This window comes from Umbelopsis ramanniana (genome assembly GCF_025399195.1).
Source record: "Umbelopsis ramanniana AG unplaced genomic scaffold K450scaffold_20, whole genome shotgun sequence".
Lineage (NCBI taxonomy): Eukaryota > Fungi > Mucoromycota > Umbelopsidomycetes > Umbelopsidales > Umbelopsidaceae > Umbelopsis > Umbelopsis ramanniana.
This window is the reverse complement of record NW_026252106.1, coordinates 1-27294: the sequence shown is the minus strand read 5'-3', so window position 1 is coordinate 27294 and position 27294 is coordinate 1. Positions and strand designations below refer to the sequence as shown.

Here is a 27294-nt window from a genome sequence, read left to right as displayed (position 1 = left end):
TGAGCTTCCCGCAAAGATCAAGATCTCACTTAAGCCATTATGACGAACGTGCGTGCGTACTCTTTAAAAAAAAATAATTGCATTTTCTTTCTTTTTTCTTTTTTTAAGATAAAAACTTATTCAATACAAGAATGCCTCCATCTATACCAGTGGTTCATATTATTCTACAGGGGGTTATTCTATTTCTTCTTGCCTTCCTTCTTCTTGATAGTTTCATCAGCAATGAAGATACCCTTTTGATTGTATGGTTCTGGCTTTCTCCATCTCTGAATTTTCGCTGCCAATTCCTTAACTTGTTGAAGATCGCTTCCTTGCAAAATAAGTCTATTGGGTTGCGGAATGGTGCATGTAACGCCTTCAGGCAATGCCATCTCAACTGGATGAGAGTAGCCGAGCTTCAAGGAGAGCTTGCGGTTGTTGTTTTCAAGGGTGGCTCTGTAACCGACACCGACCAGTCTTATAGGTACTTTGTAACCTTCTGTTACTCCAACAATGAGGTTGTTGATCAATGCTCGGGTTGTTCCCCACATTGATCGTTGTTCTTTGATATCTGGGTCGGCAACGCTCACTGACACCTCACTGTCTTCACCTTCTGCTTGACCAGTCTTGATATTCAAATTTACAAATGGTTTGATGGGCAAACTGTGCTTGCCGAGAGGACCACTAACATGAAGTGTTGTGTTGTTCAGTTCTGATGGAATGCGAGGGTTTGTAATGGGTGTGGTGTCATGCTCGACGCTGACTTCTTTTGGAAATGTAAGGACTTTTCGGCCAATGTGGGAAAGCGAAGCAGAAGTGGAGGTGAAGTTTTTCTTCGCTACTATGGTCACTATTGATTTATGGGCAGTGAGCCTTGAGAGTACACACGGTCGCAATGACATTGATGCAAAACAATCAAAAGGTAAATTTTGAAATATCCAGTGCTGTGGAAAGCCATTCAAAGGAACAACACAAAATTTTGTGACTGCATTTTCACTGACCTGATGAAAGCTCAATAAGTAAATGAAATAGAATAGATCACTTAGTATATAGTGACCTGTAGAATAGCCTCCATCATTAGGAAGGGCTCATCTCCCACCCGTACCTAGTGCAAAAAAATGAGATATATATATTTATGGATAAATATCATTTTAAAGGAAAGACGCGTTTGTCAAGCGCTAGACAGGCTTGTACTCCACTTCTTTAGCGATACCGAGCTAATGTTACATGAAGTATACAGCCCGTCCTTATCCAAGCAAGCAATTCAGGATTTGTCTTATCATTATCTTATAGTTTGCTGTTTGAAGAGCCGGATCACAATTTTACACTAGAGTTCAGCACAAAGCACTCATTGATTTTCAAATTTTGTGCCTAATGTGAAAAATTGTGGCTTGTGGACGCGCCTCTTCTTCAACTTGTTACTGAACAAAATGAATGAATATGGTAATTTGAGAGTAACATGATGGCACTGGATAGCAATCTTCTGAATGCATGATATTGAATAATTTCACAGAGGAACAGCGTTTAAAAAACATCGAACGCAATAGACAGCTTTTACAGCAGCTTGACATATTACGCGCAAAAGATGATACTTTTGACATTCCATCCACTACCACCGCACTCCCCAAACGCAGGTCAGTAACTATTGAATTACCAATATGTGTATCAGTGATGTACCTTTACTAAATGCATATACAATTAGAATCGTTGAAAACTCACAGCGAGCCGTAGGTAAGACATGGAAATAGACCCTGTGCACAAGACATAAAAATTTATGCTGACTACAAATGTTAATCATAAGGCAAGCCGAAAAAGCTGAAAGTTGAACTGCCACCAGCAAGAAAATCAACTCGACTCCGTGGGTTGCCGGCACCGGACATGCAAGTAGAAGTTGATAAGGAAAATCATATAGAGATCACGCAACAAGAGGAATCGGTAGGAGTACAGACATAACGTAGACCACTGCGTTAATATATCTCAACTTTGCGCCAATCTCTAGGTTGATGATGACCTTTGGGACGGTAAACTACTGACGGCGGATGAATACTTCAATGAAGATGTCAAGAAAAATGCAATACGCACAGACGGCCACTTTCGCGGTAATTACAGTGGTAATATCTAATATCTGTTATTCGTGCATTCTGTAACATTTTGTACCCAGGTTGGTTGAGCGAGGAGCTTATGAAAAAGCATGGATTCGAAGGCAATGCTGCCGACTGCTGGGAAAAGAACGGAGGTGGCAAATTTTCTTACAAGGACCCACTGGGCACTGGCAAGAAATCCACTGGCAGGTCGCAAAGAACAAGTGCAAAGGTTCGTTTCACGACGCACTTTTTTTTTTGGACATACCTTTAACGCTGGTTACAGGCGATAGCGCAGATGATGTGGAAAAAGAATCCAAACATGTATTTCTACCGACATAATGAACCAGGAATCGTAAGTTATGTTTGTGCGTGGAAACAAGCATGTCCAGGAACTGATTATGATGACATTAGGAACAATGGACTGGTGACTGGACTGAGGATGAAAAATCTATATTTCTTGAAGTAAGCTGTCAAGTCAAATTGATTTCAATCATCTCCTACTAACTTTGAATTAGCTTGCGAAGGAGCATGGATGCGGAGATAAGGTTAGCATTCAATATCATGACATGGTAATGCGATACACAAAATATGGCCATTTGTATTGACCCACCATTTTCATATCATAGTGGGGCATATTTGCAAGTTATATTTCACACCGGTAAATACAGAAACCAGATGCTGCATGATACGATTACAAGTTGTACGACGGAAGTTAATAATTATCTCTTTCTTGTAAATTAGCGTCGGCTATCAGTGTAGCAGTATGTCATGTTCACCATCCGTATGAGAGGGAAGACGCAAATTTGTCGTTGACATGCTTTCCTTCTAGATTTTTACAGGAGTGAAATTATACCCAGTGGATTGATATTTGACGATAACTATCAAGTAAGCTAAGAATGCCGGACATACAGCTCTTGGGCCAAGGTTTCTAACATTCACTTCTCAATTTCATGTAGTTTACACCGTCCGGAAGACCAGTATATGTTGGCGCTCATCGATCAAATAAAAACGAATAAACCAGGAGAGCCCCGAACACCCTAGTATTATACTTCGACTTTTGTAACATATTTGAGCAGTAGTTTTTAATAAAGCCGACATTAGCTGTTGCGGCAACGGTCATAGCTTATGATGCAAGATTTTTTAACGAAGTAGCTGAAAGTCACCGGATACTTACTACTGTAGCTTCCGTATAGTTTACAGTTATGAGTGTTAACCCATTTTAATGCAACAAAGTTAAGCAACCCCTGAAAGAGCAAACAATCTTGTCAAAAATCTGAAAAATGTCAAGCAGGCATTCTGTAGGGAACACTGAAATGTGGAAATTTGGAGCTTTACTGTGGTGGATAATGTTCAAGAATGACTCGATCGCCTTCAGAAGCCAGTGTATCCATGTGCTACCGCATCACTAAGGAGTGTTGATGTTAGCATTGAGGATTGCCACCTCATACATTCAGAGGTTGGCAATCTGGCCAGAATAGGCTAACCACGCTTACTTAGCGTATCATCTGACGATTATTCTGAGCAGATTTCTTTCCAAGCAGCTTGAAAAATGAGAAAATAGTTACCAACTTCTTCAAACAGTAATGAAGGGAATACACAAGGTGTTACCAAAATAAAATAGACTCAAGCGTTCTCTTGTTGTCGCGCTGTTTATCAGGGATTGATTGAGTACCGTAAATAATCTTAAGAGCCCACATCATTGGTAATGTTTGATATCAATACAATGAGTAGGCCGTCATTAACTCGACTGGTTAGTACGATGAGGGTGTATGCGAGGGGTGGTAAACCAAAAATTTTTATCACATTTGCTAGTGTTCCAATACTGGCATGTAGAAATAAGAAAACAGCACTAGAGGGGTTGAAGGAGGAGGCTTCAAGCTGAGGTTTATTTGATCTGTCGATCAACATCCCAGCATGGGAATTCAACATTCTGGAGAAATCTCCTTCACAGTGTAAAACGGTATTTCTTGTTAACCATTCTTTTTCGTAGCATGTGGTGTAGATTCCATCTATGGTCTACTCCTTACGTGTACGCCTGTCTATCCTTCTTTCGAATGAGATTTCGGAATACTGTCATCCCTATGCAAATTACCATCTATGGAGATTGAAAAGTCTAATCAATGGACGATGTTTCTATATCGAACTCTTATCAATGCCATGAAGATCTATCTTTGAATTCCCATACCTTCATTTGATATTTTACACAGGCAAAGCAATCCTCGCTATGATACATTACAACGCCCTAATTTGGGATATTTTGTGATTGACTGCAGGGATTGTGAATACACGAAATGGTTTAGTGGTATCCCTATGTCTCCTAGCATAACCCCCGCGCTCAAAGTGTAGTCACCGACTTATTCTATCGGCGTAAGTTCTTGACAAGAAGGTGGTGCAAAAGTAGATGGATCAGGAGATACAAAATAAAAATGTGTGTTGGTTGCACAGTTCACGAGTGTCCACGCGGTAAATTGGCGATCGTTCGTAATTGACAAACAAAAGCCGTAAATCCCATACATGAATGCTGTGCATTTGGTGACAGCCACAGATGAGATGAAAGGGCTTGTAAGGTTACGGTGGGATGGACATCATGATCGATCCGTTTGGTAGTGAAAGCACGCCAGTCAAGTAAATATATTTGTATCTCGAGAACAACAAGGGTTTGACAACAGGTTCCTGACAATATTCTCTTCTCTTTTTCTTTTTTGTTTTCTTTTTTATCTCGTTTCCCTCATTCATCTAGCTGCTTGCTTTGTTTCTTTTCTTACAACTAGAGTACCCATCTCCCACGTTTCCACATTCTGAATTCTTTCTTTTTTTTTTGAAAAAAAAAAAAAAATTCATTGAATGGATATTAAAGACTTACTGTGTACAAAGCCGCAGCGCACCGACACCGACAAGCGAAGTAGCTTGTATGCCAATCCAGATACCCCGACAGGTTCTCAAAGGCACGCCGATCCCGCAAGTGATATCAGTTCGTCAGAAAGCCTATCTCCGCCGACCAGAGTGAGAAACAGACAATATATTCAAACTAGAGTTCCTTGGCGACCTGAGGAAGATCATCTGTTGCGGCAAGGCTACGAACAAGGCCTATCATGGGCCTTGATATCTGCCAGGTATTTACCTCATCGATCAAGAGGCTGTTGTTGGGGACGTTTTAAAACGTTACAGACAAGTGAAATACACCAAAGAGAATGGCATGATAAAGAAGATCAGTTGCTGTGTATAGCAATGAAGAAGCATGCCAAGCTGTTCAAGCAGGCTTGGAAAGCAGTAGCTATCGATGTTAGTGAACATCGATCATGGCGCGAATGCAGACAGAGAGCTTATAAAATCAATATGCATGACCAAAAATTCGTATAAAGTGTAGAATTGGATAGCTCCATGAACGCTTGCGTAAACATTACGACTTTCCTCATTATTGTAATACTATTAACTTTTTTCAATTCTCTATACTTTTATTAAAGAGCTATCGCGATAATATGTATGCAGTAGCGTCATTGCTGCTCAATGTCATCGAAATGCCACAAACAAATGTAGTCATGACTTAATCCCTTTTGTACATATTCTCAACCATTTTGGATTTATTAAGTTGCCTTCTCAAGTTTTCCGAGTCGTTGTGGTATAGTCTTCAATATTTATGTACCTTGCATTTAGTTGTCTTCTTTAGATGCCTTGGGACTAGTATTGCCCGCGTATCTACTCGTGCCTATCAATGTTTGGAAAGGTTTGACGATTAATACAGTTGCATCATGCAATCATCATTTGAAATTTGACATACCTATTTTTTTGAAGTTTGTCCTAGTAGCAGCAAAGTACATAGAGAAAGCCCTGGACTGGCCTCCATCCATAGTAGCTGTCCGTAGTTGAGGATAAGCTGCTGTGGGATTGATTATAGCATAATTTGCTAATAGAACTCCCTTCCAGCCTCCTTGTACCTTATCCAGCACTCGATCAAGCTTTTGGTCCCATTCTTGCTTTACCTATATATAATGATCATTGTTATACAGTGAATCTTTTTCCAATTTCAAAAGTTTGATACTTACAAATTCGGGATCTTTGATGTATTCTCCCAGCTCTGGAGTCATAGGAAGTTGCTGAATGCCGTGGATGTACTCCAGGTAACGTCCGAAATAGGTTGTCTGTGATCACCATTAGGATCATAGAGAGTCAACGATAGTCTTCAAAATTTTATGTTACTTACATAATCAGCTTTTTGTTCGAAATATATGCCTACGACCTTGTTCTTGACAATACCGCTGGGCATAATCTTGTTATCATCTTTGAGCCAAAAGTAGTCGTATGCTGTGCGCTTTGACAGGGCCAGTTGCAAATTGGCTAAATTTACTAAGTTTTCGTTTTTGTTGGCTAGACCCCATAGTTTGACTCCCCAGAGAAAGTTGATAGACTACATAAACGCAAAAAGGGAACAATTAGAAATTGGTTTCCACTTTAACATTAAACATTAGATGGTCCTTAAAAGCTTTACCTCTGGAACCGATTCCTGATCTCTACCGTCCAGTGCGCCGTTAATCTTTATACCTCCTGCCCAACTGTGCCCCGCAAACCAATCCCACGTTCTGAAAAGAGGGTATTTTTTATCGTCGGTTGACGGATTATTAGCGTCCCTAATGAGAGTTTCTGTCCATCTTGTAAGTTCTTTTGAATTCCAGCCAGGATCAAGGTGGCGAATAATGGCAGCTAAGGAACGTTGATAACTTAATAAGCTTGACTATACAATGTTAATCGGACTCTATTCTAGTCATCGATCGTTTTTTGCGTACCTGCTACCACGAAGTATCCTTGATGGTAATGATGATCGTTATAATAGGAGTGGCCGAAGGCGGCATTTGGATCACCAGTACCACCTTCTTTTACCGGCAGTCCACTCCGAGCCACGATACCGCGGTACAACGTGTCGTATAAAAATGGATCTCGCTGCTTGTTATTTAGGTAAGGAAGAAATGCTGACTGGAGTTTCTGAAGAGATTTCTTGGCCAACTCAGGCTTGTTTAATTTGGTTTCGGGAGAATTGAGCATCAGAGAAATGAGTGCAAATTTTTGCAATGCTTTGCCCGAGAAATAATTGTCTGCCAAAAGAGTTTCACTGTCATAGTCAACGCCGATCTCTTTTTTTACGATGTCTATAATATCATCGATTGTACTCTTTTCCGGTTCTGCATTTTCTGGTAGCCAAGTTACCTCACTAAGCTCTGATTCAGTCAAAGACCACTTGTTGCCAATGACACCTGTCATGAGCCCTTTGGCAGATGAAGCAAGCTGAAATTTGGTGATCTTGACACCTTTACGCTCCATAGTGTCTATATGATGAGGATATGCATACTGAAGAACCCCTTTTCCATCATCGTTTTCTAGTTTCCATTCTATGGAATACGAAGAGTGCTGTCTATCAGAGGCATACAACTGTCAATCATTACATTCTCATTTTCATTTTAGCACAATATGATGATAATTTACCCGTTCGACTCGGCGCTTAGTTTTGCTCCAATTGGCCAGACCTCCACTCTGTCATCTAAAAGATCTTCAAATGCTTCGTCGTCTAGAACTTTTGCTATTCTGATTATTCCGTTGTATGTCTTGTGGGCCACCAAATTGCGATCGTCAGTTTTTTTTAGCACAAGGTCTTCATCTCCTAGAGCGTAAATGAGAAAGTACGATGTTGGATTATCATTAAATTTGAGCTTGAATTTGCGCCCTTGATATGTGTTGTTGGCTTTTTTGTCGGCTGTTATTTCAATAATAGCATTTTGGCTGAAGAATTGTGGTGTCAAATCGACATAATTAGCAGTGACGTACGCCATTCCTCTCACGATGGGGAAGTCAATGTATTGCTGATCATTCCCTGAAGTTTGCAGCCTCAGGGTTGCGGAAAATAAATCCCAGCTGATTAGACTTGGTTCTACGGAGGAACTATTATCCCACTCAGAGGCTGTAAATCTTAGGTCGACGTTTTGTGGATTGATGAAAAATCCTTCGTCAGTTTTTGGAACATTGTTTTGGGCTTCGTACTGCCCATAAATTTTCTTGGAAGGCTGCCGTATGCTTAGCCCCGGATTTCCTCCATAATCATCTAGCATACGCAAAATGTATGGATCTGATGTAGTCGGTGCAATATTATTTACGCTGGGATAGAATAGATTACTTATCCACGAGTTGGTCGGTATTATGCCATCGAAAGATTCATTTGCATAAGGGCTGGTGTATGGGTGTTCAATCTTTTTAAAAGAATCAGGAGCTGATTCACTGGATATCTTGTTCAAGATGTTGGTCATATGCTTTGTATCATCGCCTTTTGGAGCCTGACTCCTATCAGCAAGTCTTTTCCAAAATCTATCAACTGTAAAGCGTTTATGGTTTGCATTCATGTCGATTGATGGTGAGGAAGCATTTGAGAGCGAAAATTCCACAAAAATTGCAGCTGATAGCAGCAAATAATGTGACTTCATGTATTCAAGCAGAACGTTTTGCTAAATGCAAAGGAAAAATTGTTGAAGCCGTAGGATTATAAAGGACCTGTCAATTCATAGTTGATTGACTTCATGACATAACCAAGTTAATAAACGTTATTAGCTGTTGGTTACAATCAGAAGTATTAAGCTCTATGTTGTAACGCATTGCTTTGAACGACAACCCACTATAACCATTGTAGTCGTCAATCGAATTGTTGGATATTACTTCAAATTGGATTGCATGTCATGATATTTATCTTCAGTGTGACAGACTTTTGAGACCCCTGGATTTGATGACGTTAATTGTGCTGGACGAAGATGAAGCTGTCTTGAGCGCTGCCTTCACGCAACTGAGGGTGTGCAGTTTTATGATCTGCAACCATTACTGAGTTTATGAAACCCTTTTGCATAATCGGTGCATTTCCTGAAGAATACGGTACGACGGCGCTCGAATATGATTGCCGAGAAAACAAAATTGCGCGATATGCCCTGGGAACACTAGTCAACCAGTGAGCTTTTGAAATTGTCAGCAACGTGTTAATGAATTTGCCCAAATTGATATGCTAGTCTAAGGGAAATTCTGTTTCCTTCGTTGCATAGCTTCCTCCGTGTGAAAAACTTTAGGTGCATGTATTTGCTGCGTTTGTCCGCCAATTTTTGCTGCTCAGCTGTCGGACAAGTTGCTTCAGGCAAACTAACATGACCATTTATGGAAATTTTCTGCGAAAGCAGTACGTTCAAAAACCCTTCGTTAGTACCTCGACAGTCTGCAAACTAACTCTACATGCCTCATCTCTGCTGCAATCGTAACGGCCAATCGTCGTCCGGTCCTACTGGATTTGTCTCCTCTAGTGCTGTAAATCATTATGCTCCTCATTTGGTGATCGAGCCTGTCCACTTAGGTAAGTTATCGTGAATCGGTAACTCACATTTGAAACGCTGACGCGTTCTCGCATGACGCTAAGCTTTCCATGAAAACCTATAGACATATCCGTCTATTTCAAGGACTTATCGTCCAAATCTGCTCAAGTTAAAGTTACCCATACCTTCCGCAGTAACAATAGCTCGAGCATTGCCCCATTGAAGGAGCGTTCCCAAATAGTATTGAACGGTGTTGCCTTTGAGGCCCTTCGAGTTGAAGGCAAAGGTGTTTCGCACTCTTATGATGGGAAGGAAATTAAGCTTTATTGGGACTCTCCCTTCGAGGCTCAGAGCGAGCGGACTGTAACCCTCGAATACGGCGTGGATCACCCTGTATCTGGGTTACTCTTTGATCGCAGGGACTGGATGCCTGGAACTACCGATGAATGGGCTATTACAGACCATGAGACTGAAAAGTAAGTGAAGAAATACTTTATTGTGCGCAAGATCTGTAAGCAATAACAAACCCTCCCCTTCTCCGTAGAGCGCGATACTGGCTTGCAACCGTCGATTTTCCCACAGTTCGTACCACTCTGTCGTGGCACATCACTGCTCCCGAGAGATTCACTTCTATGGCCAATGGAGCTTTCGTTGGAGAAGATGTGAAGGACGGTTTTAAGACAACTCACTGGAAGCTGGACCATCGCTGGTAAGAAGATGTTGTATTCCAGATGTCTGTACTGTAGCTACATGTCTAACTCAAAATCATTGCAGCCCATCTTACCTTACATGTTTCGCAGTAGGCGATCTTATTGAGGTTGATGATGGCGAAGTGGACGGCAAACCCATAAAGGTATGGGGCGAAACTTTCTTTATCAAACTGCCATGAAGCATTGATTTGTTTATTTATGGGCATACATAGTACTTTGCTGCCAAAAGTCGTAAGGAAGACGATGTCAGAAGAGGATTCAATGAGACTCCATCCATGATCAAGTGGCTCCAAAAGAAGGTTGGGTATCCTTGTATGCATCCATATTCCCGATTTCTCTACTGTTCACTCTTGAATGAATTGTATGACTCACCTTCTTCTCTATGGACTCTCATAGTTCCATGGCCAAAGTATTATCAGATCGCTTTACCCTCTATTCTTGGAGCTATGGAGAACATCTCGCTGGTAATGATAATTGTACTTGGCTTACCTCTTCAAATTTTAATTCTGACTAAATCAATATATAGGTCACATGGGTTGACACCTTCGCTATTGACGAAACGAACGCACTTGAAAGAAAACAACTGACTGATTGTGTCAACATTCACGAAATGGGTATGCGTCGTGACAATGGTCGCTTTCATCTGATTATTCGTATATTCTAACTTGACTGTTTTAGCGCACACCTATTTTGGCGATTTGTTGGTTATTCGCCATTTTGAACATGCCTGGCTCAAGGTATTGAATTGGAAGGTTTACACGAAGATTGCAAGAAGATACTGATATCATCTCGTTTTTCAATTAACAGGAAAGTTGGGCAACATACATTGAGTCATGTAGGTTTTCATCTAACAAATTTGGTAATACAAAGCGATGAAATTTCTAATATCTATCGCTACAGGTTGGCTGCAAGATCACCATTCCGAAGATGTATTCCGTAACGAAATGATCGAAAATGCATATAGCTATTTTGACGAATGCGATCGCTACATGGTAAGGCCTACGGAACGATCGATCATACTGTATGCTCGTCGCTAACAAAGAGTGACATGTTTAATAGCGACCAATAGTCACACGCAAATACGACTCATCCTGGGACATTTTCGATATGCATACTTACCCTGGAGGTGCCTGGCGTATTCATATGCTGAGATGTCTTTTGGGAGAGGATGCTTTTTGGAATGGTGTGAAAGCGTATGTCAACAAATTTGCACAAAAGACTGTACAGACCAGCGATTTCCAAGCTGCGCTCGAAGAAGCATCTGGTTTGAATTTAACGAGGTTCTTTGACGAATGGATCTATTCTAAAGGCTATCCTAAGATTAAAGCTGATTATAGCTTTGATAAGCAAGCAAACTTGGTGAAAATTTCATTGTCTCAGACACAGGTAGACAAGAAGAATGGCGTTCCATTATTTGCCCTTCCGTTGGAAATTGAAGTCGCTGATGAAAAAGGCAATGTTTACTCCACCGTCGCCGAATTTGACAGAGAGAACAAGATCGTTGCTTTTATACCTCTTCCTAAAGATGTTAGCCCCCATGTTCTACGCATCGATCCCAATGGAAAAGTACTGTTCACTCTAGAATTGAATGCGGACGAAGATATTCTCGAGAACACTGCGAAAAGCGCAAAGGATATTATGAACAGAATACATGCTTACTACGAACTTGTCAAAACTGGTACGCGCGCTTCTTTAAAGACTGTCCGTAAACTTATCAAGGAAGAGTCTTTCTACTCTGTTCGCATTCACGGTAAGTCTTTTGTTTATTTATTCCTTCACACAAACCTCAATTTTAATTCATTCTTATGCAGTTTCCGATGCTCTTTCCAAGCTCAAAACTCCATTTGCCTTGGAGATCCTTGCTGAATTATTCGCTAATGAACAAGATCCCAATGCCATGTACTCTGTCTTCGATAACTGTTTCATAGCCGACAAGAACATTCGCGAAGCAGCTTTGAAAGTGCTGAAGCGTGATAATTTGCCGTACCGGTATGTCACCTGATATGTAATATGAAATGCTTATCCTTGAATGTATTATATTAACGCTGTGTTGTAAGAGCGCATGCTTCTGCTTTAGCTGTGTTGGGATATCAGCACAATGAAAAAGACTTGCCCTATCTACTGGAAGTTGCTAAGGATGAGTCAAAAGTTGGACAATTTGGCTTGATTCGAGGTGGTGCATTAAAAGGTAATTGATTGGTTCTAGTCATGCTTCATATGTATATCCTTTCAGAAAGATCTGACATTAGCAATCTTACAGCCTTGGGATATCACCGCAGCGAGGAAAGTTTCAAATATCTTATCTCTCGTGCTGACATCGGTCTCGAGAACCCTCGTGCAAGACAAGCCTTAGTCAAAGCGATTAGAGAGTCTGCCCAATGGCAAGAGGATCGCTACAAGCGAATGGCAATTGATAAGCTAGGTAATGCAAATCTTCCGTAACTGCAATGAAGTGACATCATACTAATATCCGATACTCTTGGTATAGTGGAGTTGTTGAGGGACGATAATGGATACGTTCGTAAACAGTCCGTGGCAGAGTTGGTCAATTTGAAAGTGAAGAATTCGTACGATGATATTGACGCCTCCCGTGCACTCATCGCGAAAGACGACTACCCTTGGCTGGATCGCAAGCTCAAATCACTGCAGGAGTCGTCTTCAGGTGGCGAGAAAGTTGGTCATGAAACAATTGAAAAGCTAGAGGAGCGTATAAAGAAGCTAGAAAGTAAATTGCTTGACATTGCCGCTAAGGAAGAAGCTGCGAAGGCCAAAAAGCAAGATTGAGGCGAAGACATTTTAGTACAGTAGCTCAGATATTTAATGCCTCCAGCGTTATATATCAAATAAAGCCAACTATGCCCAACACAAATTGTTCGAACACTAGTGATTCACAGTGTCCAACCATCACATCAACCAGTTAACCTCAAATGTGTTTTGTCCGATTGGCCATATACGCCGGTTACATGTTATAAATAAGATATGTACTATACTATACATCTAGTAGTGAGTTGTAATGCTCACCAAGTGAGTAAAGGTACTTGTGATATCTAAGAAAAAGAAAAGATGGGAAGAAGAAAAATGTCAGCGTTCATAGGCACAATAGAGTTCACTATTCCAAACAAGTACTTACGCAAGCTTGATGGGCTGATTTGAAGGAAACTCGTCATCGGAAATCTTCAGTACAGGCGATCCCATTTGAATAATATGGAAGGGTGCCTTTCGAGTCTTGGAAAGCGCCAAAATCTAGATGCAATATCTAGGTTAACTACCTTTATCAGCCATTCGTTCATATATTACGGCTGGCTTACCTCTAATTGACCACCCCAGACTGCAGTATTTTCAAGTTCATCACAATATTGTTTCAAATCATCTGGCAAGTATCAAATTTAAATCAGTTCATCCTGCTCTTCATGCCATGCCCATTAGCAATTATCAACTTACCATTGGTATACATGCCTCCATCATCTTTGTACAAGAACGGAATGAAATCGTCAGGATGTCCTCGAATATAGTCAGCTGCTTCTTTTCGAAGTTCTTTATAGGTTGCCTGAATCCGTGGGTTAGTCGACTTGTACCTCACGACCAAAGTCCCTTGTACAGCTACTTACGTTGACCTTATATCTTGCTGCAAGTTGATCAGAAACGGCATTATACAAGCTAAGGGTAAACCAATGGATGGGTAAGCAAGTGTCTTACAAAAGCATTTTGATTATGATATGCACATACCAGTGTCCATCAGCAGCCACCTTTCCGTAGACGTTTTTTCATATGGAAAATGGTGAGATACATACAAATCAACGGCTAAGCCAAGCAAAATCAACGTGACATACCTCGGATACACGCAGGCGCATGGGAACAAGCAGCTCCTTTATAGCTTCGCTTTCAAGTTGACCTCGATCGACTTGACCTTCAGCTTCCTTGTCCGCTTCGTCGCGCATTTTTTGAATCTGTGCTTCCTTCCTCTCCTTCCTCTGCTTTTGTCTGTTAGGTTTCTTGTTTCGACTTTTACTGTCGCTGAGTTCAGGTGTTGCGATTGGCGCTGCGAGACCCTCTTCTATAGTGAGCTCGTTCAGACGGTCCAACGATATTCCGTCATTGAGCTGAATGTTTTCACAGTTAGCATGGGATTTTATCGCTAACTACAAATATAAAACATTTCTTCACTAACCTCGTCCTCTTGTTCTGGTTCTACATTGGCAGGATCTCCTGCCACACGCTGGTGCTGCCGTAGCTCTTCCTCGTGTCTTTTGTTCATTTCGCTTTCCATCAAAGCAATTTGAGTTAAAACTTCTTTCTTCTTCTTCTTTTCACCTTTTGTCGCAGTTTTCTTTAGAGCAGTCGTTTCCGCATTGAGCTGTCTGATCTCCTTTCGGTGGCGTGTCAGCATTTCGTCAAGCGTTTCGCCCGAAGGCACAGTCTCTACTTCAGCACCAGCTGCAATGGTATCCTCTTCAGGGTTTCCTAAAGCGTTTGCCACTGCTTCACGAAGCTCGTCGTCGTTGCTCATATCTACTGTAATTGAGTAGTGACTGGATCGAATCAACAAGCACCGTCTCTTTTGACGTATCATGTGACAGCGGCGTCCAACTTTTTTTTTGCCTTATTGGCCCATGACAGTATATTAGCACCACGTTTTCTAACCATCAATGGTTCCGAGTAAGAAATAAATCTATCTTCCATTTACATATTAAATGATCATTTGAATTAGGTTTATATCATATGTTAGAGATTAGCAAACGAAATGTATATCAATGATTGAGCAACTCGTCTTCCCCGTCCCATATCTTAATATGGCAGAGTTCTACGCCTACTCCGGAGTTAATCAACAAATCGATCCACACCTTAAGAAAGCAATGAGTTTGGGTTATAAGTACGATCATCTCATCATTAGTTCCTTTGCTATGTTATACCTTTTGTGTTTCCGAAAGGATGTCGCCTGGACCTTTGACTTCAAAATTTGGATCATGAGTTCCCTGTCAAAAAGTGACCTGTGCAAAAGCTTCCATCCCTTACCTTCAACAAACAAGCATTCCCTCTTCTCGTAATTCCAACAGCTATGATTTCGCTTAGACACCGCATAAAATATTTCCATTGTTGCATTCACCACCTACCATAGGTCTGGCATGCCACCTGTTCGATGGTCATACTCCTCCGCAAAAACCTTGCAAATTTGGGCTAAAGCATTCGCTCCAATACACTACAGAGTAAAGTTTAGTATATATCTCAGGGCTCATCATTCACGTTTACTTTAACATACTTCAGTTATCTGCAAAAGATCATCCAATTCATAATCCCATGTGACACCGATGCACCACGTTTTGGCTTTGCTTTCGCGATCATAGACCGTTTTCAATATCTCTAGACCTTTTCCGTTGGATAGCTCTCGCAATCTGGTATATATCTCATAGGATCTGCCTATTGTTGCGAAATTGTCAACACATACGTCGTTGTACAAGCAATTACATTAACCGAAGTCAGACTAACCAATAAAGAAGGCATCAGTTGGCAAATCCAATGGTGCAGTTTGGAATGGCGTTTCCAGGACATCAGGAAAAGGGGCAAATAAAATATCCCAGAACAATAGCCCAAACTAATACGTGGATAGTCAATAATGTAGTCAGTTTGCTGGTCGAGTTCAACGCATGATATCTCAGAAGACTCACTATTGTTTTGATGATGCCATTTTCAGAATGGAAACTAACAGAGGATACATCGTTATGACATATGTAGCTTTGATAAAGGTTGTTGACTTCACTTACCCCTTGTATCCATTCTTATTGTAGTAGCCAAGAGCCAGCTCCTCGACTGAACATTCTCCTCCATCATTATTCCGGAACACAGATTTAACTCCAACCACAGCATCAGATAAGCGTTCCCCTATATAACATTGTCAGATGAGCAAAAACCTCTCATAGATTGATATGGTATATTTACCGTAGATGATTCTTTCCGTAGCAGTGGTAAGTCTGTTGTAGAAAAAGTCGTGTTGTTCTCTCTTTGGTACATTTAACATGCTTTCCAATCGCATGATTCGTCGTTGCAACGACGACATATAAACTGTATCATAATCAGAAACATTATAAGCAGCAACTTTACCTCTACAAAGACATAACAATTACCTAGATGGACTTTGGGGTCTCGAATAGCTTTGGTACAGGTTTCCAAAGCGGCTTTGAGATGTATTCGGCGATTTCCACTGCGAAGATGGTTCATTTGCACCAAGGCAAGTCTGTCGAACCAAGCTCCTCGTTTTCCCAGGCGGTACACGTTTTGACCAAGCAAAGTCTTCAAAATAAGGACCTCCTTCTCATATTCATGTAACCGGCCTAACACCTCAGCGCCATCCTCAATCATATGAGTGTAAACCCAACCTGTTGAGCGAGGATCAATAACCATTACCAGTAGTCTCATACAAGAATATTACGTACCAGCTTCAAACCGCTTCCGGAAGTAGAGACGCGCCGTATCCCAATCATCGTCCGAGGTTACTTTGGCCTCTTGTTTCTTGATGATAATTTTCCAATTTTCTAGGGTACTCTCACATTGCAGCCAAGCTATGGTCAGCACCTCAACTTCCTTGCATCGCCATTGTTCGGCACTCTGGGCTCTCTCATTCTTACGATTTGCGTACAAGTCCTCGATCATATCTTTGAATCCTTGATATACTTTTACAGCTTGATAGTACTCCAGTAGGTCATCTCGATGTGGCCAAAAATTGTTTGATCTACATACAATATAGGATGGAAAAGTTCTCCGAGAAGTACGAACTAGAATTGCCGCTGTCATTGCACTAACATTCGATTGACTGCTTGCTCGATAATATACAAATTGAATTTTTTCAAACAATGTTCGTATAGTTTCTTCCAGTATTATGCAAGGCCCTTGATCGTCAAGTAGATATTAGTCCTGGTTCAAACATTGTGAGATTGGGTTTTAATTTGTCACATACCAATCATAGTCTTGACATCCGATATCAAGAGCTGTACTCTTTCTTGCGCTCCCTTCTCAGTAAAACCATCGTCCTTCGTCTTTTGCTCAAATGCCAGCAACCTTTGTGAGTTGTCTTTAAGTGGACTCGGACGCTGCTTTCCGTTAGCATAATCAAGAATGCAATTGATGAGGCTACAACGCTTGAAACCAGAGATAGAAAGTTCATTAAGATCAATTTATAACTAATAAAGGACTGTGAAGTATACCTACATTTTGTGCTGAGCCTCTGGGTATTGAGATTCGTGAATTTTGTATAAGCGCTTTAAGCTCATCCACGAGTAGTATATCAAGCAAGTGAGCGAGGTCGACGAGCTCGGTTTCATCGCGTGCAAACTTTATTTGCCGACTGCATAGAATGCTGCTGGCATGATTGATATCTGCAATATTACGAGAATAATCTGTTTTACGCAGTCGTATCCACTTGTGTTTCCGCAAAAAGATGCGCACAAACAGATGCTTGGCCTCGATATGTAGGACGCGATGCTTCTCAGCAATTTGGAGTTCTTCATCCGTGAAGAGATATTTCTCGTTCTCCAGCACAGTTTCCATAATTTTATCAAATTCATCAGTGTACATTGAGGTGGCAAAAAAAGGCTGGATTTCATCAATGGATATGGCGTCGACGACTGACGAACCAGGAACAGAGCTATTGGACTGACTTTCCAAGGGATCACCCGAATTGGATTTCACAAGCTTTTCTAGTAGCAGAAGGTCGCTTTCGCTATCATCTGGAATAATCTCGAGAGTGCGCGTTGTGCTGTTCGTGTCATTATGATCGTCACCTTCGATTGGCGATGTACAAGCACTGGTCTCCTCAGAGAATTGCCGCTTTTGAAAGAATGACTCTAGCGTACGTTGGCTGTTTTCCAGTATGACCTTTTTCCTCTTGTTCCCTTTTTCTTTGGGAACAGGTTGAGAATTGCGCTTTCTCATGGTCCTTTCAAATTAATGAAGAGAACCAGAGCGAGAATGGCTGGAGGCAGGTCTCAGGGCTGACACAAAATTTCTTTTTTTAAAATTTTTGGCTGGTCCAAAATTTGAACACCTTTATGTCCCAGGACTCAACATTTACAATGTCCACACTATCCGTACTTTCTCTAAATTGTTGGTAGGTAATAGTTATATGTGTGGAAGAACTTTATACTCTGGTACTGACTTTGTTATAGGGGCTTGTTTATGGTTTCGAAGGAAAGAGAATTCCGGTTACATGCGATTGCCGACTACATAGCATCTACCAATTACGATGTAGTAGCCCTTCAAGAACTTTGGATGTGGGATGACTTTGAATATCTTAAAACAGTAGCGGCCAACAAGTACCCAAGTATAGAATTTTTCTACAGGTAGGAAGCAGAACTTAGCCCTATACTTGGAGGGAGCAAGCGCACGCAAAAACTAACACCGACATAGTGGAGCACTGGGCAGTGGTCTCGCCATTCTTTCGAAATATCCAATCATAGAGCAATCATACTTTCGCTACGCTCTATCTGGCCGGCCCCTGAAAGTCTTTCATGGAGACTTTTATGTCGGTAAAGGATGTGGGTCTGTCTGTATAAACCATCCAGAAGCTGGCTTGATCGATATTTATACAACACATGTAAGCTTGCCATTTTCTGAGTGGCCAACCCCATAATGGAAATTATTAGTGCTGACTCTCCATTTGAATTACTAGTTGCACGCAGGATATGGAAGGCGTAAGGAGTATGAAGGGCATCGGATTACGGAAGCCTGGGAACTTACCAAGCTATTCAGGTCTTCTGCAGCGTCTGGTCGACATGTTATTGCTGTAAGACATTCTCCCACACGATAAGACCATGAAGATATGTTATTAATTTTCAATCTATGAATTAGCTTGGGGATTTTAACGCTATTCCATCTAGCTATCCGTATCGACTGATAACGGAGCATGGAAAAATGAGCGACTCTTGGCAAGAAGTGAACGGGCCAAATATACCTTCAAGTCTTGAAATTGAACAATTAACTCCAGAAGCAGCCATTCATGTCCTTGGTGTTACATGCGACTCTCCTCTAAACAGTTGGTCAAAGCACTTTTTGAAGAAATCTGCCCATAAAAAGAAGTATGGAGACCGCTTGGATTATATTTTCTACGAACGCAGTCCTCAACTGCAATGTGTCCAATCAAATGTCGTCTTGACGGAAACTATTCCAGGTACTGAAAAGAGCTATTCGGACCATTTTGGTGTCTGCTCGACATTCAAAATATCAGCCAAGGTTACACATGAAGTAGTTAGCAATAATTCGCAATACTCAAACTTGACAAAAGACACACTGGATGGTATTCTTGCAACTCTCAGAAGCGATCAATATCATTCCAAGCGAACCGCGAAATTTCTTTTGCGACTACTAGCGATCACGCTAATTGCCATCATAGTTCTTTTTGCGATCATCATTGCCTTGCCGACCAGTCTCAGACTGAATGACCGTGGTGATATTGTTATCATTCTCGTCACGATTTTTGGGCAGATACTGCTGATCGCTTCAGCACTCATTGCACCTGTCGCTCTCATCGTAGGATTCGTCTTCGGCCACACCGAGCAGAGAGCATTATTGCAATTCATCAAGGAACTGGAAACTCTTTTCAAGGTCCTCAAGTCTAACCATCCATCAGAAAATGATTTGATCAACATGACAGACGACGACTCCCCATCTACAAATCTAGCAAAACGCACAAACAGTACTTAAATAGAGAACATCTACTCTCATTCATTCCGCTCAATTAACGATATAGATATTAGTTTTTTGTATTTGTATTATTTAGATGGTCTTGCATTGAAACCAAAAATGATAATTAAGCAATTTGCTGATCGCATCAAAGTACATCATCTCCTAGCAATTGGCGCATCTTATCGCGCAGTGCTTCAGCGCACGCTACCTTGCGTTGCAAAAGCTCATCCAAATCACCCAAGTACTGCTCAAATTCTTCCAGTATCTTCTCGTTGTTTGCAGCTGCCTCATCTTCTGCGTAGTGTTGCGTGCTGGATAGTCCAAGTGAGAAGGTTGCCAAAAGTTTTGTTTCCTTCTTGCTACATTCTGTGATTTCTCGTATTTGAGCTCGGTGAAGTTTAACAAAGTCTAGCATCTGATCATTATTTGGACGCTCCGATGGTAGTGGTGGACTGCGGTGCGAATATGGCCAGCTCGGCTTGGTGGATGAGTCGGCGTTAGTGGTCGATGCCAGATCATTCAATACTTGATCAGTTGGAGAAGACAATCTGCGCAAATAATGTTGTCGACGCTGTGGTGTGGCCATGCTTTGTGTTTGTATGCGTTGAGAGGTAGGTGTTGCTAGTAGCTCGTTTTTGGTGCCTTCCTGAGGAAAATCTTCGTCAAAAATGTTTTCTTGCCCGTCAGCCTGTAGTACCTGATCCTCTTCTGCATCAGTCTTGTCTTGCTCAAGCGAAGTTCCGTCTGTAGCTTCTGTTGATCCTGCAGTTTGTTCAGCCATGACTTGGAAATCGTCCTGCAGATCATCCTCAATGAAAGAGCCTCCTCCGTCTTGCTCGCCTTTCAGCTCTTTCACCCTATTACAAATTGTCAATAACAAGTAGATAAGTTATTATACTCTGAAAATGCAATGGCAACGTTTACCTGTCAGCATAACGCAAAGTATTCAAAGTGTGTTCACTGTTTGATCCATTTGGTGATATAGTGGCAATCATACAAGTTCTCGAGTTCCCAATAAAAGAGTCTCTTAGCACTTGAGTAAGTTTGCTACCACGAAATGGGGTGTGTCTGGAGTCCTGGTCCAATGCACGAATACACTCTTTCAGAGCAAGAAGACTCTTGTTGATTTCTGCTCCTTCCATTCTATGGCAACGCAATTCTTTTTAGCACTCGTCTACTGACAATTACTGCTTTATACTCGTGTCTTTGTATGCAATTTTTACCTAGTCTTTGTGTTGGCATCACCTCGATCCGCACCGCGTTCACTGCCCGCAAGGTCAATAAAGCTCAATTTGCCAGCAATCACAGAGCTATTCTTTTTTGGCTTCAGTAAAATTTGCAGTACCGCATGAGACCGAGATGAGTTATTGTTAGCTCCAGTTTTGCCTTTCAAAAGAATAACGTTAGATCATTGCACATTTCCTTCATGCCATTACATCGGTCCTTACCTGTAGTCCTAGCTTGACTTCCATGATCAAAAACTTTGAACAAACGGTCAACGTCCGCAATAGCAAATTCTTTCAACCCGGATATGACAACGTTATTATTTCCATCATCACGAGGGATTAGTCGTTTGCGATCGTTTAACAAATCATATAGATGTCCTTGGTATATCTCATAGAAGCCGACCCAAGCGGATAAGTGTGCGTATTCTTCCCGTGCAAGCATCGCAAATATATCTTGAGCCGCTTGAACGTATAATCCTCTGCCTTGGTCCAACATAGTATACGTTTTTCCCGAACCGGTTTGGCCACTATGATACAAGGAATTAAAGGTTCAAAAATCTCGACCCAGTGAAATATAACCAACATTCCAGATTTTGGACTTACTATGCAAAACAGGTTGCCTTGCCGCCTGTGAATATATACTGTACAAGAGGTTTTGCTGTTCGTTGATATATCTAAAGCACTCATCAATGGCTGTATTTCATTTCAATTCAGGTTAAACGTAGACAAATACCTGAGCGTTGGTGATACTGCTATCGAAAACTTCATCAAACGTAAAAGAGTGCTGCTCTGTAAATCGAGTCAGATCCAGCTTGACTCTAAAATTGATATCAATGAGTACGGGTACATATAAGGTACGTTTTGTAAGACCCTTTATTGCTTACTTTGGCGCATTGACGTTAATACTGCGAGAACCGGCAACGGGCGTAATATCCTTCTCGCCGGCCGCAACTTCCCGACGACTAAGGGGCCTCTTGCGTACGCACACTCGTATCCGTTGATTCAAGTCACTTGACCCAGATGTTGCTATTGATGCTTGCGACTTATTTACGTTTCCATTGGTTTTAGAGTAGTTTCCAGATCGACTGGATGCCGTCGGGATGCCATAAGTATCCAGAATAGGCGCCGCCACTGTCTTCTTCAATTCTTCTTCATCATCTGAGCTACTCTCATGCTGAAGTAGCTTATCCTTTGTAGGGCTGAAGGAAACAGACTTTAAGGCTTGCTGGATTTGAATGGCTGTTCGTGCAATACGTGGAGGAGTTTTGACTTTGCTTGGTGATTTGTGAGATATAGGTGAATGTTTGGCTGGAGAAAGTATCTTTCTGGGGCTTCCAGATTTGGGTATAAACGACAATCTACGTGAAGGAGGTGTCTTAATGGGACTTCGTGTGAGGTTTTCGCCACCTAAAGTAAGGCGTCGTGCTTGCTTTTCAGGAGGGGTGAAAGCATTGAGTCGTGCTACAGAAGATGACCGCTTCTGAGGAAGAGGAGATTTTTCATTGCTTGCTGGCCTAATTCCTTCTTTTTTGAGGGTCTGGGCGAGAGCAACGAACTTTCTCTTATCGTCTGCACTTTTTATGCCATAGTTTGCGTAGTCCTGTACAGAGAGCTAATAGAGAACACTTCAGACATTACTGTTTTTTGCAATTTTAGAATTCTTTTCTGTGTCTACCTCTATGAAACTCTCTAACTGTGTAATGCCTTCTGTGGAAAAGCTGTTATAAAGGCTGTTAGCTGGGAAAGCTCGCTCCAACGATGTAAGTAGGGGTAAGCTCACTTTGGATAAAACTAAACGTAGTTCGAAATCAGTACTACAGCTTGAAGAGACAATTTAAAATCAGCTTGTAATGTCTTTACCTCGTCTAGTCCATGTCTGCTCAGCGTGTCCAAGAAATGCTGTGCGCTCATCGATGTAGAAAATTATGAACCACGCGTCCTGACCGCGCCGGTGTCTCGCGCGAATTTTTACGAGCTTGATGGCTGTGACTCGCACCTTTCCCTTCCCGCCAAAACGAATTGGCTTCCGGTACCTTTTTTTTTAGACGAAGCTGGTTAGCGGCAACCTCGAGAATGCTTCACACAATAAATCAAGATTATAATAGGTTTTTAAAACTAAAATACCTCGACGGTCAACTTTGATTAATAGCTTTTACGCAAAAAAGCTGTTTTGACACACAAGCAACGACTGAACTAGACGGTTTTTATGGAAAAAAATTCAAAAATGAAGCTACCAGGGGTCGAACCTGGAATCTCTTGATTCGTAGTCAAGCGCCTTGTCCATTGGGCCATAGCTCCTTATTTTCTTGTGTAACCATATAGTATACTTATATTGAAGTATACCTTATGTGTCCTTATATTCGCATAAATCGCACTGTTAACTTGCTAAGCTTAACACAATTTTCAATTTTAAAACATTAATTATTCCTGCACTTTTACATTTTTTTATTAAAATTTTTTGTGAATGTTAAAGGAAGGGATGCAATATACCAGGATAAGCTCAAACAAGTCGGCTCAAGATGGACATTTCAGACCAAAATAAGAGCGTAGACATTATAAACTGTAAATTCGTTTGAGTACGACGAGTACTTTGATATTGGGAAAGATAGAATATTTGATGCGGAAGCATAGAGATGGCAGTTTTTAACCGAAGCCTTTTTGCACTGATACATTCTCTACAGCTCGGGCTGATGGAAAAATTATATCCGGGCCATAGGGAATTTTTCAGCGCAACTTCAAAATATATCAATCAAAGCTGCTTTTACAAGACTGGGTATAAGTGCCTGCTTAATATTTTGCAATTAAATTATATACCTCTGTCTTAAGTATTTATTCTTCTTGTTCTTTCTTTCTTTATTTTCCGGTGCACTAGTTGACTAGAGATTAATGTACTTCATAGCCAGATTGACGTTTTGCGTAGTAGCGCTGTTGTTATGCGCAACACACGTCAATGCTGCACACATTCGTGAATACTTCTGGACAGTTAGAAACAGCACCATGTCTCCTGATGGCGTGAGTCGAACTCTACTGACGGTCAACAACCAATTTCCTGGTCCAAAGATCGAAGCTATCCATGGTGATGTAATCAGAGTGCATGTTACGAACTTATTGGATGAACCAACCAGCATTCATTGGCATGGAATTACACAAAGAAATACGCCGTATGAGGATGGCGTAGTAGGAGTCACCAATTGCCCTATCCCACCTGGCCGTAGATATGTTTATGAATTCAATACTACGGGAAGCTGGGGAACATTTTGGTGGTAAGATAATTTCTCAATTGGACTTTTGATTTTATATTTCGTGCTCATAAATTTTATATAGGCATTCACACAGCGGTGCACAATATACAGATGGTAAAGAACAAGGGATGATCCAAAATAGTGGCACAAAGGAAACTCTATTCACTGCTCCAAAACTTAAAAATGCTTCTTTTAGGATTGTATGGGCCGCTAGTTATTCACAACCCCGAAGCCGAGCCTTATATCAACGACTACGACGAAGAGCGTGTACTTATGCTATCTGACTAGTGAGTTATTCAAAATTTATGAACTCTTCAGTCTGATGTTTTACGACATTAATTTTTCAAATATAGTTACCATGTGGAGTCCCCTACAATGCTAAGAGAGTTGCGCAAGTTAGGTGCACTAGAGGTAGGGACCATCAATTGTTTAGCACCTGAATATGATTGAGTTTTCTAACTGAGAATTGACTTGTTGTAGTCTTTCCCAGACAATGTCATAATTAACGGCAAAAACAATGTGAATTGCAACTTGCTTGATGTACCAGAGGGAAGAACGTGCGAGTCGAACGTAACCAATATTGAGTCGCTCAATTTTGAGCCAGGAAAGCGTTATCGACTTAGACTATTAAATACAGGGTAAGCAATATTATTCTCTTTAGAGTTATTGGTTCTCGAATTCTTCCGGATGACTTCCCAACAAACATGCTAATATTTATGGTTACTGAGATAGAACTTTTGCCAACACGATATTTTCCATTGACAACCATACCCTAACTATAATAGAGGTAACGGAACCCACATAATGGGCAATGACTCGACCAAGGTCTCTAACACTTGTTTCATAGGCCGATGGAACCGATCTTAAAAAATACACAGTAGATCGAATTACTGTTCATGTTGGTCAACGATACTCTGTTATTGTCGAGGCGAACCAAACTCCACAAAATTATTATATGCGAGCAGAGCTGGATAGGCAATGCTTTTATACACCAGGTGTTGTTTTGGTTCCCGAACTACCGAAAGCAATTGGTACAGTTCGGTACGTAAATGGAACGGACACATACATAAAATCAATGCACCACCTCGAGGACACTGGTCGCCACTGTCAAGATATGGACCCAAGCGCCCTTGAAAATTACTATCCACAGGCTGCCCCATCGTACTCACAGTCGATCACCTTATCCATGAGATTTGGTAAAAACAAAGAAAACGTGCTTCGAGGTAAGCCGACAATTTCGTCTTTGAATTGCCTTCCTCCGTAATAACACTAAAATATTCCTAGGATTCCTCAACAATGTCACTTTCAACAACCATCCAAATTCACCTACATTATTGAATATGTGGAGCGTTCAGGATAGTCTATCAGGCGATAATTTAATATACCACATCGAAGAACCTCAGTATATCCAGGTCGTCATACAAGGTAAAAGTAAATTTTAAAACTATTTTTGCGCTGCAAGCATCTTGTCTCACACGTCAACCTGCGTGGGTGAACAGGAACACCTACCGGTAATGAGCACCCATTCCACTTGGTAAGCAAACTTTGCTGGTTCCTTCATTTTAAAAAACACATTGGGGATTCTCAACATGATCATCACCTTACTACCTATAGCATGGCCAGGAGTTTTACCTTATGGGAACAGGAACTGGCACTTACAACTATACCCAACACGAATATCTTTTGAACTACGTAAATCCCGTTCGGCGGGACGTAGCTACTATACCTCCACGAGGTTGGGCAGTTATAAGGTCGGCTATCTATCAGTTGTATGAGTAGTGATGAAAAAAAAATTCACGATGCTTTTTTGTAGATTTTATGCTCACCCAGGAGTATGGTTTTTCCACTGTCACATGGATGTACGTGATAATATCGAATGATCGAACACCCATGCAAACACCTTGACTAACCTTGAACTTATAGTGGCACTTGGAAGCTGGATTAGCAGTTCAATTCGTGGTTATGCCTCAAGCTATTCAAAACCTCACTATTCCTGACAAGGTTCTGGATCAATGTACTAGTGTTGACTATGCATATACAAGAAGAGCTTACCTGGCTGGTGAAGACCCCATGCATGGTGTATATATTGAGGAACTGAAGAAAGACAAGCCATCACAGGGCTGGGACGATAACGTTTGGAAGGAGGAACACAAGTTGATGGCAGACGTGTCTTTCCGTCGTACAAAGCTGTTGCGTGTTGGTGACCATCGAGACCCAGTAACAAACGCTGTCGAAATAAAGGGATAGACATGGGGTATTTACCATGGAATTGAAGTTGTCATAAATGTACATTTGGGATAATAATAAATGTCCCTGTTCAAACGGCGAGAATCGGTAGGCAAGATTATTTACCTCACGAATGTTTGCAAGTGTTTCAGGTGATGGCTTAACCAGGTTGATTATCTGTTAATAATTGGTGCTTTTTGAGGTACACAAACCTTTCAGTACCACGTGTGATCATCATGGCTCAACCTCTTTTCCACAACCTTTGATTTTTAATCCGTTTGTGTCTACAATTTTTTTTCTGGGCATGCTGGCTGCATTATGTCATTTAAAAGACCCAGATTTGAAACAAGGTCTCAAAACTAATTTTGTTGAGAATATCCCATCGCTTCTTCAACATAGCGGATGTTCTATCTTTAAAGTTACTCCACGTGTCTTGCAAGTAAATGAAAGCTTGATGAGGGATCGTTGTCGAATTGACAGTCATTGCATTCGGAACAACGTGCTTATGGACTAGGCCGTATTTAGGTGGACCAAGTTCAGAATAAGTTTTTTTTTTTCTGAGTTACTCGGTCAGCCATGCGATTTGGTGCTGGTTCCGCTCTGCCCGAAGATCGTTTTTTTCCAAGGTGCTTTGACAAGATTGTAGGTTGGAACGACCGTAACGTAGCGGACGGGTGAATGTAGACCAATTGGAAACAGATTAAGATTGAAACATAGCCTATATCTTCATGCAGTGGTCAGGCAGTGCTTGAGACACGGTCCCAAAATGTCCTCAAACCCTTATTTGCTGAGCACGGAATCGCCTATAATTTTTTTTTTTTTTTTTT

The 27294-nt window shown here is 41.2% G+C and overlaps 10 protein-coding genes and 1 non-coding gene across 11 annotated transcripts; 5 read left to right on the top strand and 6 right to left on the bottom strand.

The window, feature by feature from the left end:
• Position 1: 1 nt before the first annotated feature.
• K450DRAFT_236158 (uncharacterized protein) lies at positions 2 to 912 on the bottom strand. The gene has a single exon (XM_051588208.1). The coding sequence runs from the start codon at positions 879 to 881 to the stop codon at positions 180 to 182; it is 702 nt and encodes a 233-aa protein (XP_051445555.1). The 5' UTR covers positions 882 to 912; the 3' UTR covers positions 2 to 179.
• Positions 913 to 1377: 465 nt separating this feature from the next.
• Positions 1378 to 3261, top strand: K450DRAFT_236153 (uncharacterized protein). The gene is made up of 13 exons (XM_051588207.1): positions 1378 to 1422; positions 1493 to 1613; positions 1682 to 1710; positions 1781 to 1914; positions 1979 to 2078; positions 2141 to 2292; positions 2347 to 2415; positions 2475 to 2525; positions 2588 to 2608; positions 2690 to 2721; positions 2805 to 2824; positions 2893 to 2948; positions 3020 to 3261. The coding sequence occupies exons 1-13, from the start codon at positions 1410 to 1412 to the stop codon at positions 3077 to 3079; spliced, it is 858 nt and encodes a 285-aa protein (XP_051445554.1). The 5' UTR covers positions 1378 to 1409; the 3' UTR covers positions 3080 to 3261.
• A 1545-nt stretch (positions 3262 to 4806) lies between these two features.
• K450DRAFT_236147 (uncharacterized protein) lies at positions 4807 to 5491 on the top strand. The gene has a single exon (XM_051588206.1). It carries the CDS (start codon positions 4908 to 4910, stop codon positions 5421 to 5423), a length of 516 nt encoding a protein of 171 aa, XP_051445553.1. The 5' UTR covers positions 4807 to 4907; the 3' UTR covers positions 5424 to 5491.
• Position 5492: 1 nt separating this feature from the next.
• On the bottom strand, positions 5493 to 8713 carry K450DRAFT_236145 (uncharacterized protein). The gene is made up of 7 exons (XM_051588205.1): positions 7539 to 8713; positions 6845 to 7467; positions 6550 to 6761; positions 6265 to 6468; positions 6107 to 6202; positions 5842 to 6043; positions 5493 to 5769 (listed from the first exon to the last, which is right to left on the bottom strand). The coding sequence occupies exons 1-7, from the start codon at positions 8525 to 8527 to the stop codon at positions 5714 to 5716; spliced, it is 2382 nt and encodes a 793-aa protein (XP_051445552.1). The 5' UTR covers positions 8528 to 8713; the 3' UTR covers positions 5493 to 5713.
• A 443-nt stretch (positions 8714 to 9156) lies between these two features.
• On the top strand, positions 9157 to 13056 carry K450DRAFT_299311 (uncharacterized protein). Its single transcript, XM_051593704.1, has 15 exons — positions 9157 to 9432; positions 9516 to 9867; positions 9936 to 10100; positions 10166 to 10244; positions 10314 to 10413; positions 10498 to 10565; positions 10628 to 10715; positions 10780 to 10838; positions 10909 to 10936; positions 11002 to 11093; positions 11161 to 11851; positions 11913 to 12090; positions 12159 to 12289; positions 12362 to 12523; positions 12590 to 13056. The coding sequence occupies exons 1-15, from the start codon at positions 9315 to 9317 to the stop codon at positions 12883 to 12885; spliced, it is 2607 nt and encodes an 868-aa protein (XP_051445551.1). The 5' UTR covers positions 9157 to 9314; the 3' UTR covers positions 12886 to 13056.
• Positions 13014 to 14683, bottom strand: K450DRAFT_236128 (uncharacterized protein). The gene is made up of 8 exons (XM_051588204.1): positions 14270 to 14683; positions 13932 to 14201; positions 13828 to 13847; positions 13710 to 13758; positions 13543 to 13648; positions 13410 to 13471; positions 13232 to 13344; positions 13014 to 13148 (listed from the first exon to the last, which is right to left on the bottom strand). The coding sequence occupies exons 1-8, from the start codon at positions 14669 to 14671 to the stop codon at positions 13091 to 13093; spliced, it is 1080 nt and encodes a 359-aa protein (XP_051445550.1). The 5' UTR covers positions 14672 to 14683; the 3' UTR covers positions 13014 to 13090.
• A 15-nt stretch (positions 14684 to 14698) lies between these two features.
• Positions 14699 to 18059, bottom strand: K450DRAFT_236121 (uncharacterized protein). The gene is made up of 13 exons (XM_051588203.1): positions 17302 to 18059; positions 17051 to 17231; positions 16530 to 16982; positions 16221 to 16472; positions 16036 to 16158; positions 15861 to 15978; positions 15765 to 15798; positions 15586 to 15691; positions 15359 to 15516; positions 15213 to 15298; positions 15115 to 15155; positions 15012 to 15049; positions 14699 to 14942 (listed from the first exon to the last, which is right to left on the bottom strand). The coding sequence occupies exons 1-13, from the start codon at positions 18022 to 18024 to the stop codon at positions 14850 to 14852; spliced, it is 2406 nt and encodes an 801-aa protein (XP_051445549.1). The 5' UTR covers positions 18025 to 18059; the 3' UTR covers positions 14699 to 14849.
• Positions 18060 to 18135: 76 nt separating this feature from the next.
• K450DRAFT_236112 (uncharacterized protein) lies at positions 18136 to 19855 on the top strand. The gene is made up of 5 exons (XM_051588202.1): positions 18136 to 18199; positions 18258 to 18431; positions 18499 to 18685; positions 18761 to 18874; positions 18940 to 19855. Exons 1-5 carry the CDS (start codon positions 18141 to 18143, stop codon positions 19789 to 19791), a joined length of 1386 nt encoding a protein of 461 aa, XP_051445548.1. The 5' UTR covers positions 18136 to 18140; the 3' UTR covers positions 19792 to 19855.
• On the bottom strand, positions 19855 to 23034 carry K450DRAFT_236109 (uncharacterized protein). Its single transcript, XM_051588201.1, has 10 exons — positions 22860 to 23034; positions 22780 to 22790; positions 22675 to 22717; positions 21884 to 22611; positions 21733 to 21817; positions 21603 to 21673; positions 21222 to 21526; positions 20997 to 21159; positions 20698 to 20916; positions 19855 to 20630 (listed from the first exon to the last, which is right to left on the bottom strand). Exons 1-10 carry the CDS (start codon positions 22908 to 22910, stop codon positions 19919 to 19921), a joined length of 2388 nt encoding a protein of 795 aa, XP_051445547.1. The 5' UTR covers positions 22911 to 23034; the 3' UTR covers positions 19855 to 19918.
• Positions 23035 to 23224: 190 nt separating this feature from the next.
• K450DRAFT_t44 lies at positions 23225 to 23297 on the bottom strand. Its single transcript has one exon. It is a non-coding gene; the product is annotated as a tRNA-Arg (tRNA).
• A 699-nt stretch (positions 23298 to 23996) lies between these two features.
• K450DRAFT_279751 (uncharacterized protein) lies at positions 23997 to 26568 on the top strand (the record flags this gene model as incomplete). Its single annotated transcript, XM_051593340.1, has 12 exons — positions 23997 to 24262; positions 24324 to 24355; positions 24438 to 24528; positions 24595 to 24652; positions 24722 to 24879; positions 24974 to 25028; positions 25089 to 25464; positions 25526 to 25666; positions 25741 to 25775; positions 25856 to 25992; positions 26055 to 26100; positions 26165 to 26568. The coding sequence occupies 12 exons, from the start codon at positions 23997 to 23999 to the stop codon at positions 26486 to 26488; spliced, it is 1719 nt and encodes a 572-aa protein (XP_051445546.1). The 3' UTR covers positions 26489 to 26568.
• Positions 26569 to 27294: the final 726 nt, after the last annotated feature.

Coding starts and splice junctions, on each gene's coding strand:
- K450DRAFT_236153 (XM_051588207.1), top strand. Junction 1,711..1,780: donor AAACTCACAGCGAGCCGTAG/GTAAGACATGGA, acceptor GTTAATCATAAG/GCAAGCCGAAAAAGCTGAAA. Junction 1,915..1,978: donor TCACGCAACAAGAGGAATCG/GTAGGAGTACAG, acceptor GCCAATCTCTAG/GTTGATGATGACCTTTGGGA.
- K450DRAFT_236121 (XM_051588203.1), bottom strand. CDS start 18,024: ATGAGAAAGCGCAATTCTCAACCTGTTCCCAAAGAAAAAGGGAACAAG. Junction 16,983..17,050: donor GGATGTCAAGACTATGATTG/GTATGTGACAAA, acceptor TTGACGATCAAG/GGCCTTGCATAATACTGGAA. Junction 14,943..15,011: donor TCCTTTCGGAAACACAAAAG/GTATAACATAGC, acceptor TGCTTTCTTAAG/GTGTGGATCGATTTGTTGAT.
- K450DRAFT_236158 (XM_051588208.1), bottom strand. CDS start 881: ATGTCATTGCGACCGTGTGTACTCTCAAGGCTCACTGCCCATAAATCA.
- K450DRAFT_236145 (XM_051588205.1), bottom strand. CDS start 8,527: ATGAAGTCACATTATTTGCTGCTATCAGCTGCAATTTTTGTGGAATTT. Junction 7,468..7,538: donor CTAAGCGCCGAGTCGAACGG/GTAAATTATCAT, acceptor TGCCTCTGATAG/ACAGCACTCTTCGTATTCCA. Junction 6,044..6,106: donor ACATCAAAGATCCCGAATTT/GTAAGTATCAAA, acceptor CATTATATATAG/GTAAAGCAAGAATGGGACCA.
- K450DRAFT_299311 (XM_051593704.1), top strand. CDS start 9,315: ATGCCTCATCTCTGCTGCAATCGTAACGGCCAATCGTCGTCCGGTCCT. Junction 10,566..10,627: donor CTATGGAGAACATCTCGCTG/GTAATGATAATT, acceptor ATCAATATATAG/GTCACATGGGTTGACACCTT. Junction 10,839..10,908: donor TTGAACATGCCTGGCTCAAG/GTATTGAATTGG, acceptor TTCAATTAACAG/GAAAGTTGGGCAACATACAT.
- K450DRAFT_236147 (XM_051588206.1), top strand. CDS start 4,908: ATGGATATTAAAGACTTACTGTGTACAAAGCCGCAGCGCACCGACACC.
- K450DRAFT_236112 (XM_051588202.1), top strand. CDS start 18,141: ATGTCCCAGGACTCAACATTTACAATGTCCACACTATCCGTACTTTCT. Junction 18,432..18,498: donor AGTATAGAATTTTTCTACAG/GTAGGAAGCAGA, acceptor ACACCGACATAG/TGGAGCACTGGGCAGTGGTC. Junction 18,875..18,939: donor CTGGTCGACATGTTATTGCT/GTAAGACATTCT, acceptor TCTATGAATTAG/CTTGGGGATTTTAACGCTAT.
- K450DRAFT_236128 (XM_051588204.1), bottom strand. CDS start 14,671: ATGATACGTCAAAAGAGACGGTGCTTGTTGATTCGATCCAGTCACTAC. Junction 14,202..14,269: donor AACCAGAACAAGAGGACGAG/GTTAGTGAAGAA, acceptor GAAAACATTCAG/CTCAATGACGGAATATCGTT. Junction 13,345..13,409: donor TCTGGGGTGGTCAATTAGAG/GTAAGCCAGCCG, acceptor TATTGCATCTAG/ATTTTGGCGCTTTCCAAGAC.
- K450DRAFT_236109 (XM_051588201.1), bottom strand. CDS start 22,910: ATGAGCGCACAGCATTTCTTGGACACGCTGAGCAGACATGGACTAGAC. Junction 21,674..21,732: donor GCAGTATCACCAACGCTCAG/GTATTTGTCTAC, acceptor TGAGTGCTTTAG/ATATATCAACGAACAGCAAA. Junction 21,527..21,602: donor AAGGCAACCTGTTTTGCATA/GTAAGTCCAAAA, acceptor CTTGTATCATAG/TGGCCAAACCGGTTCGGGAA.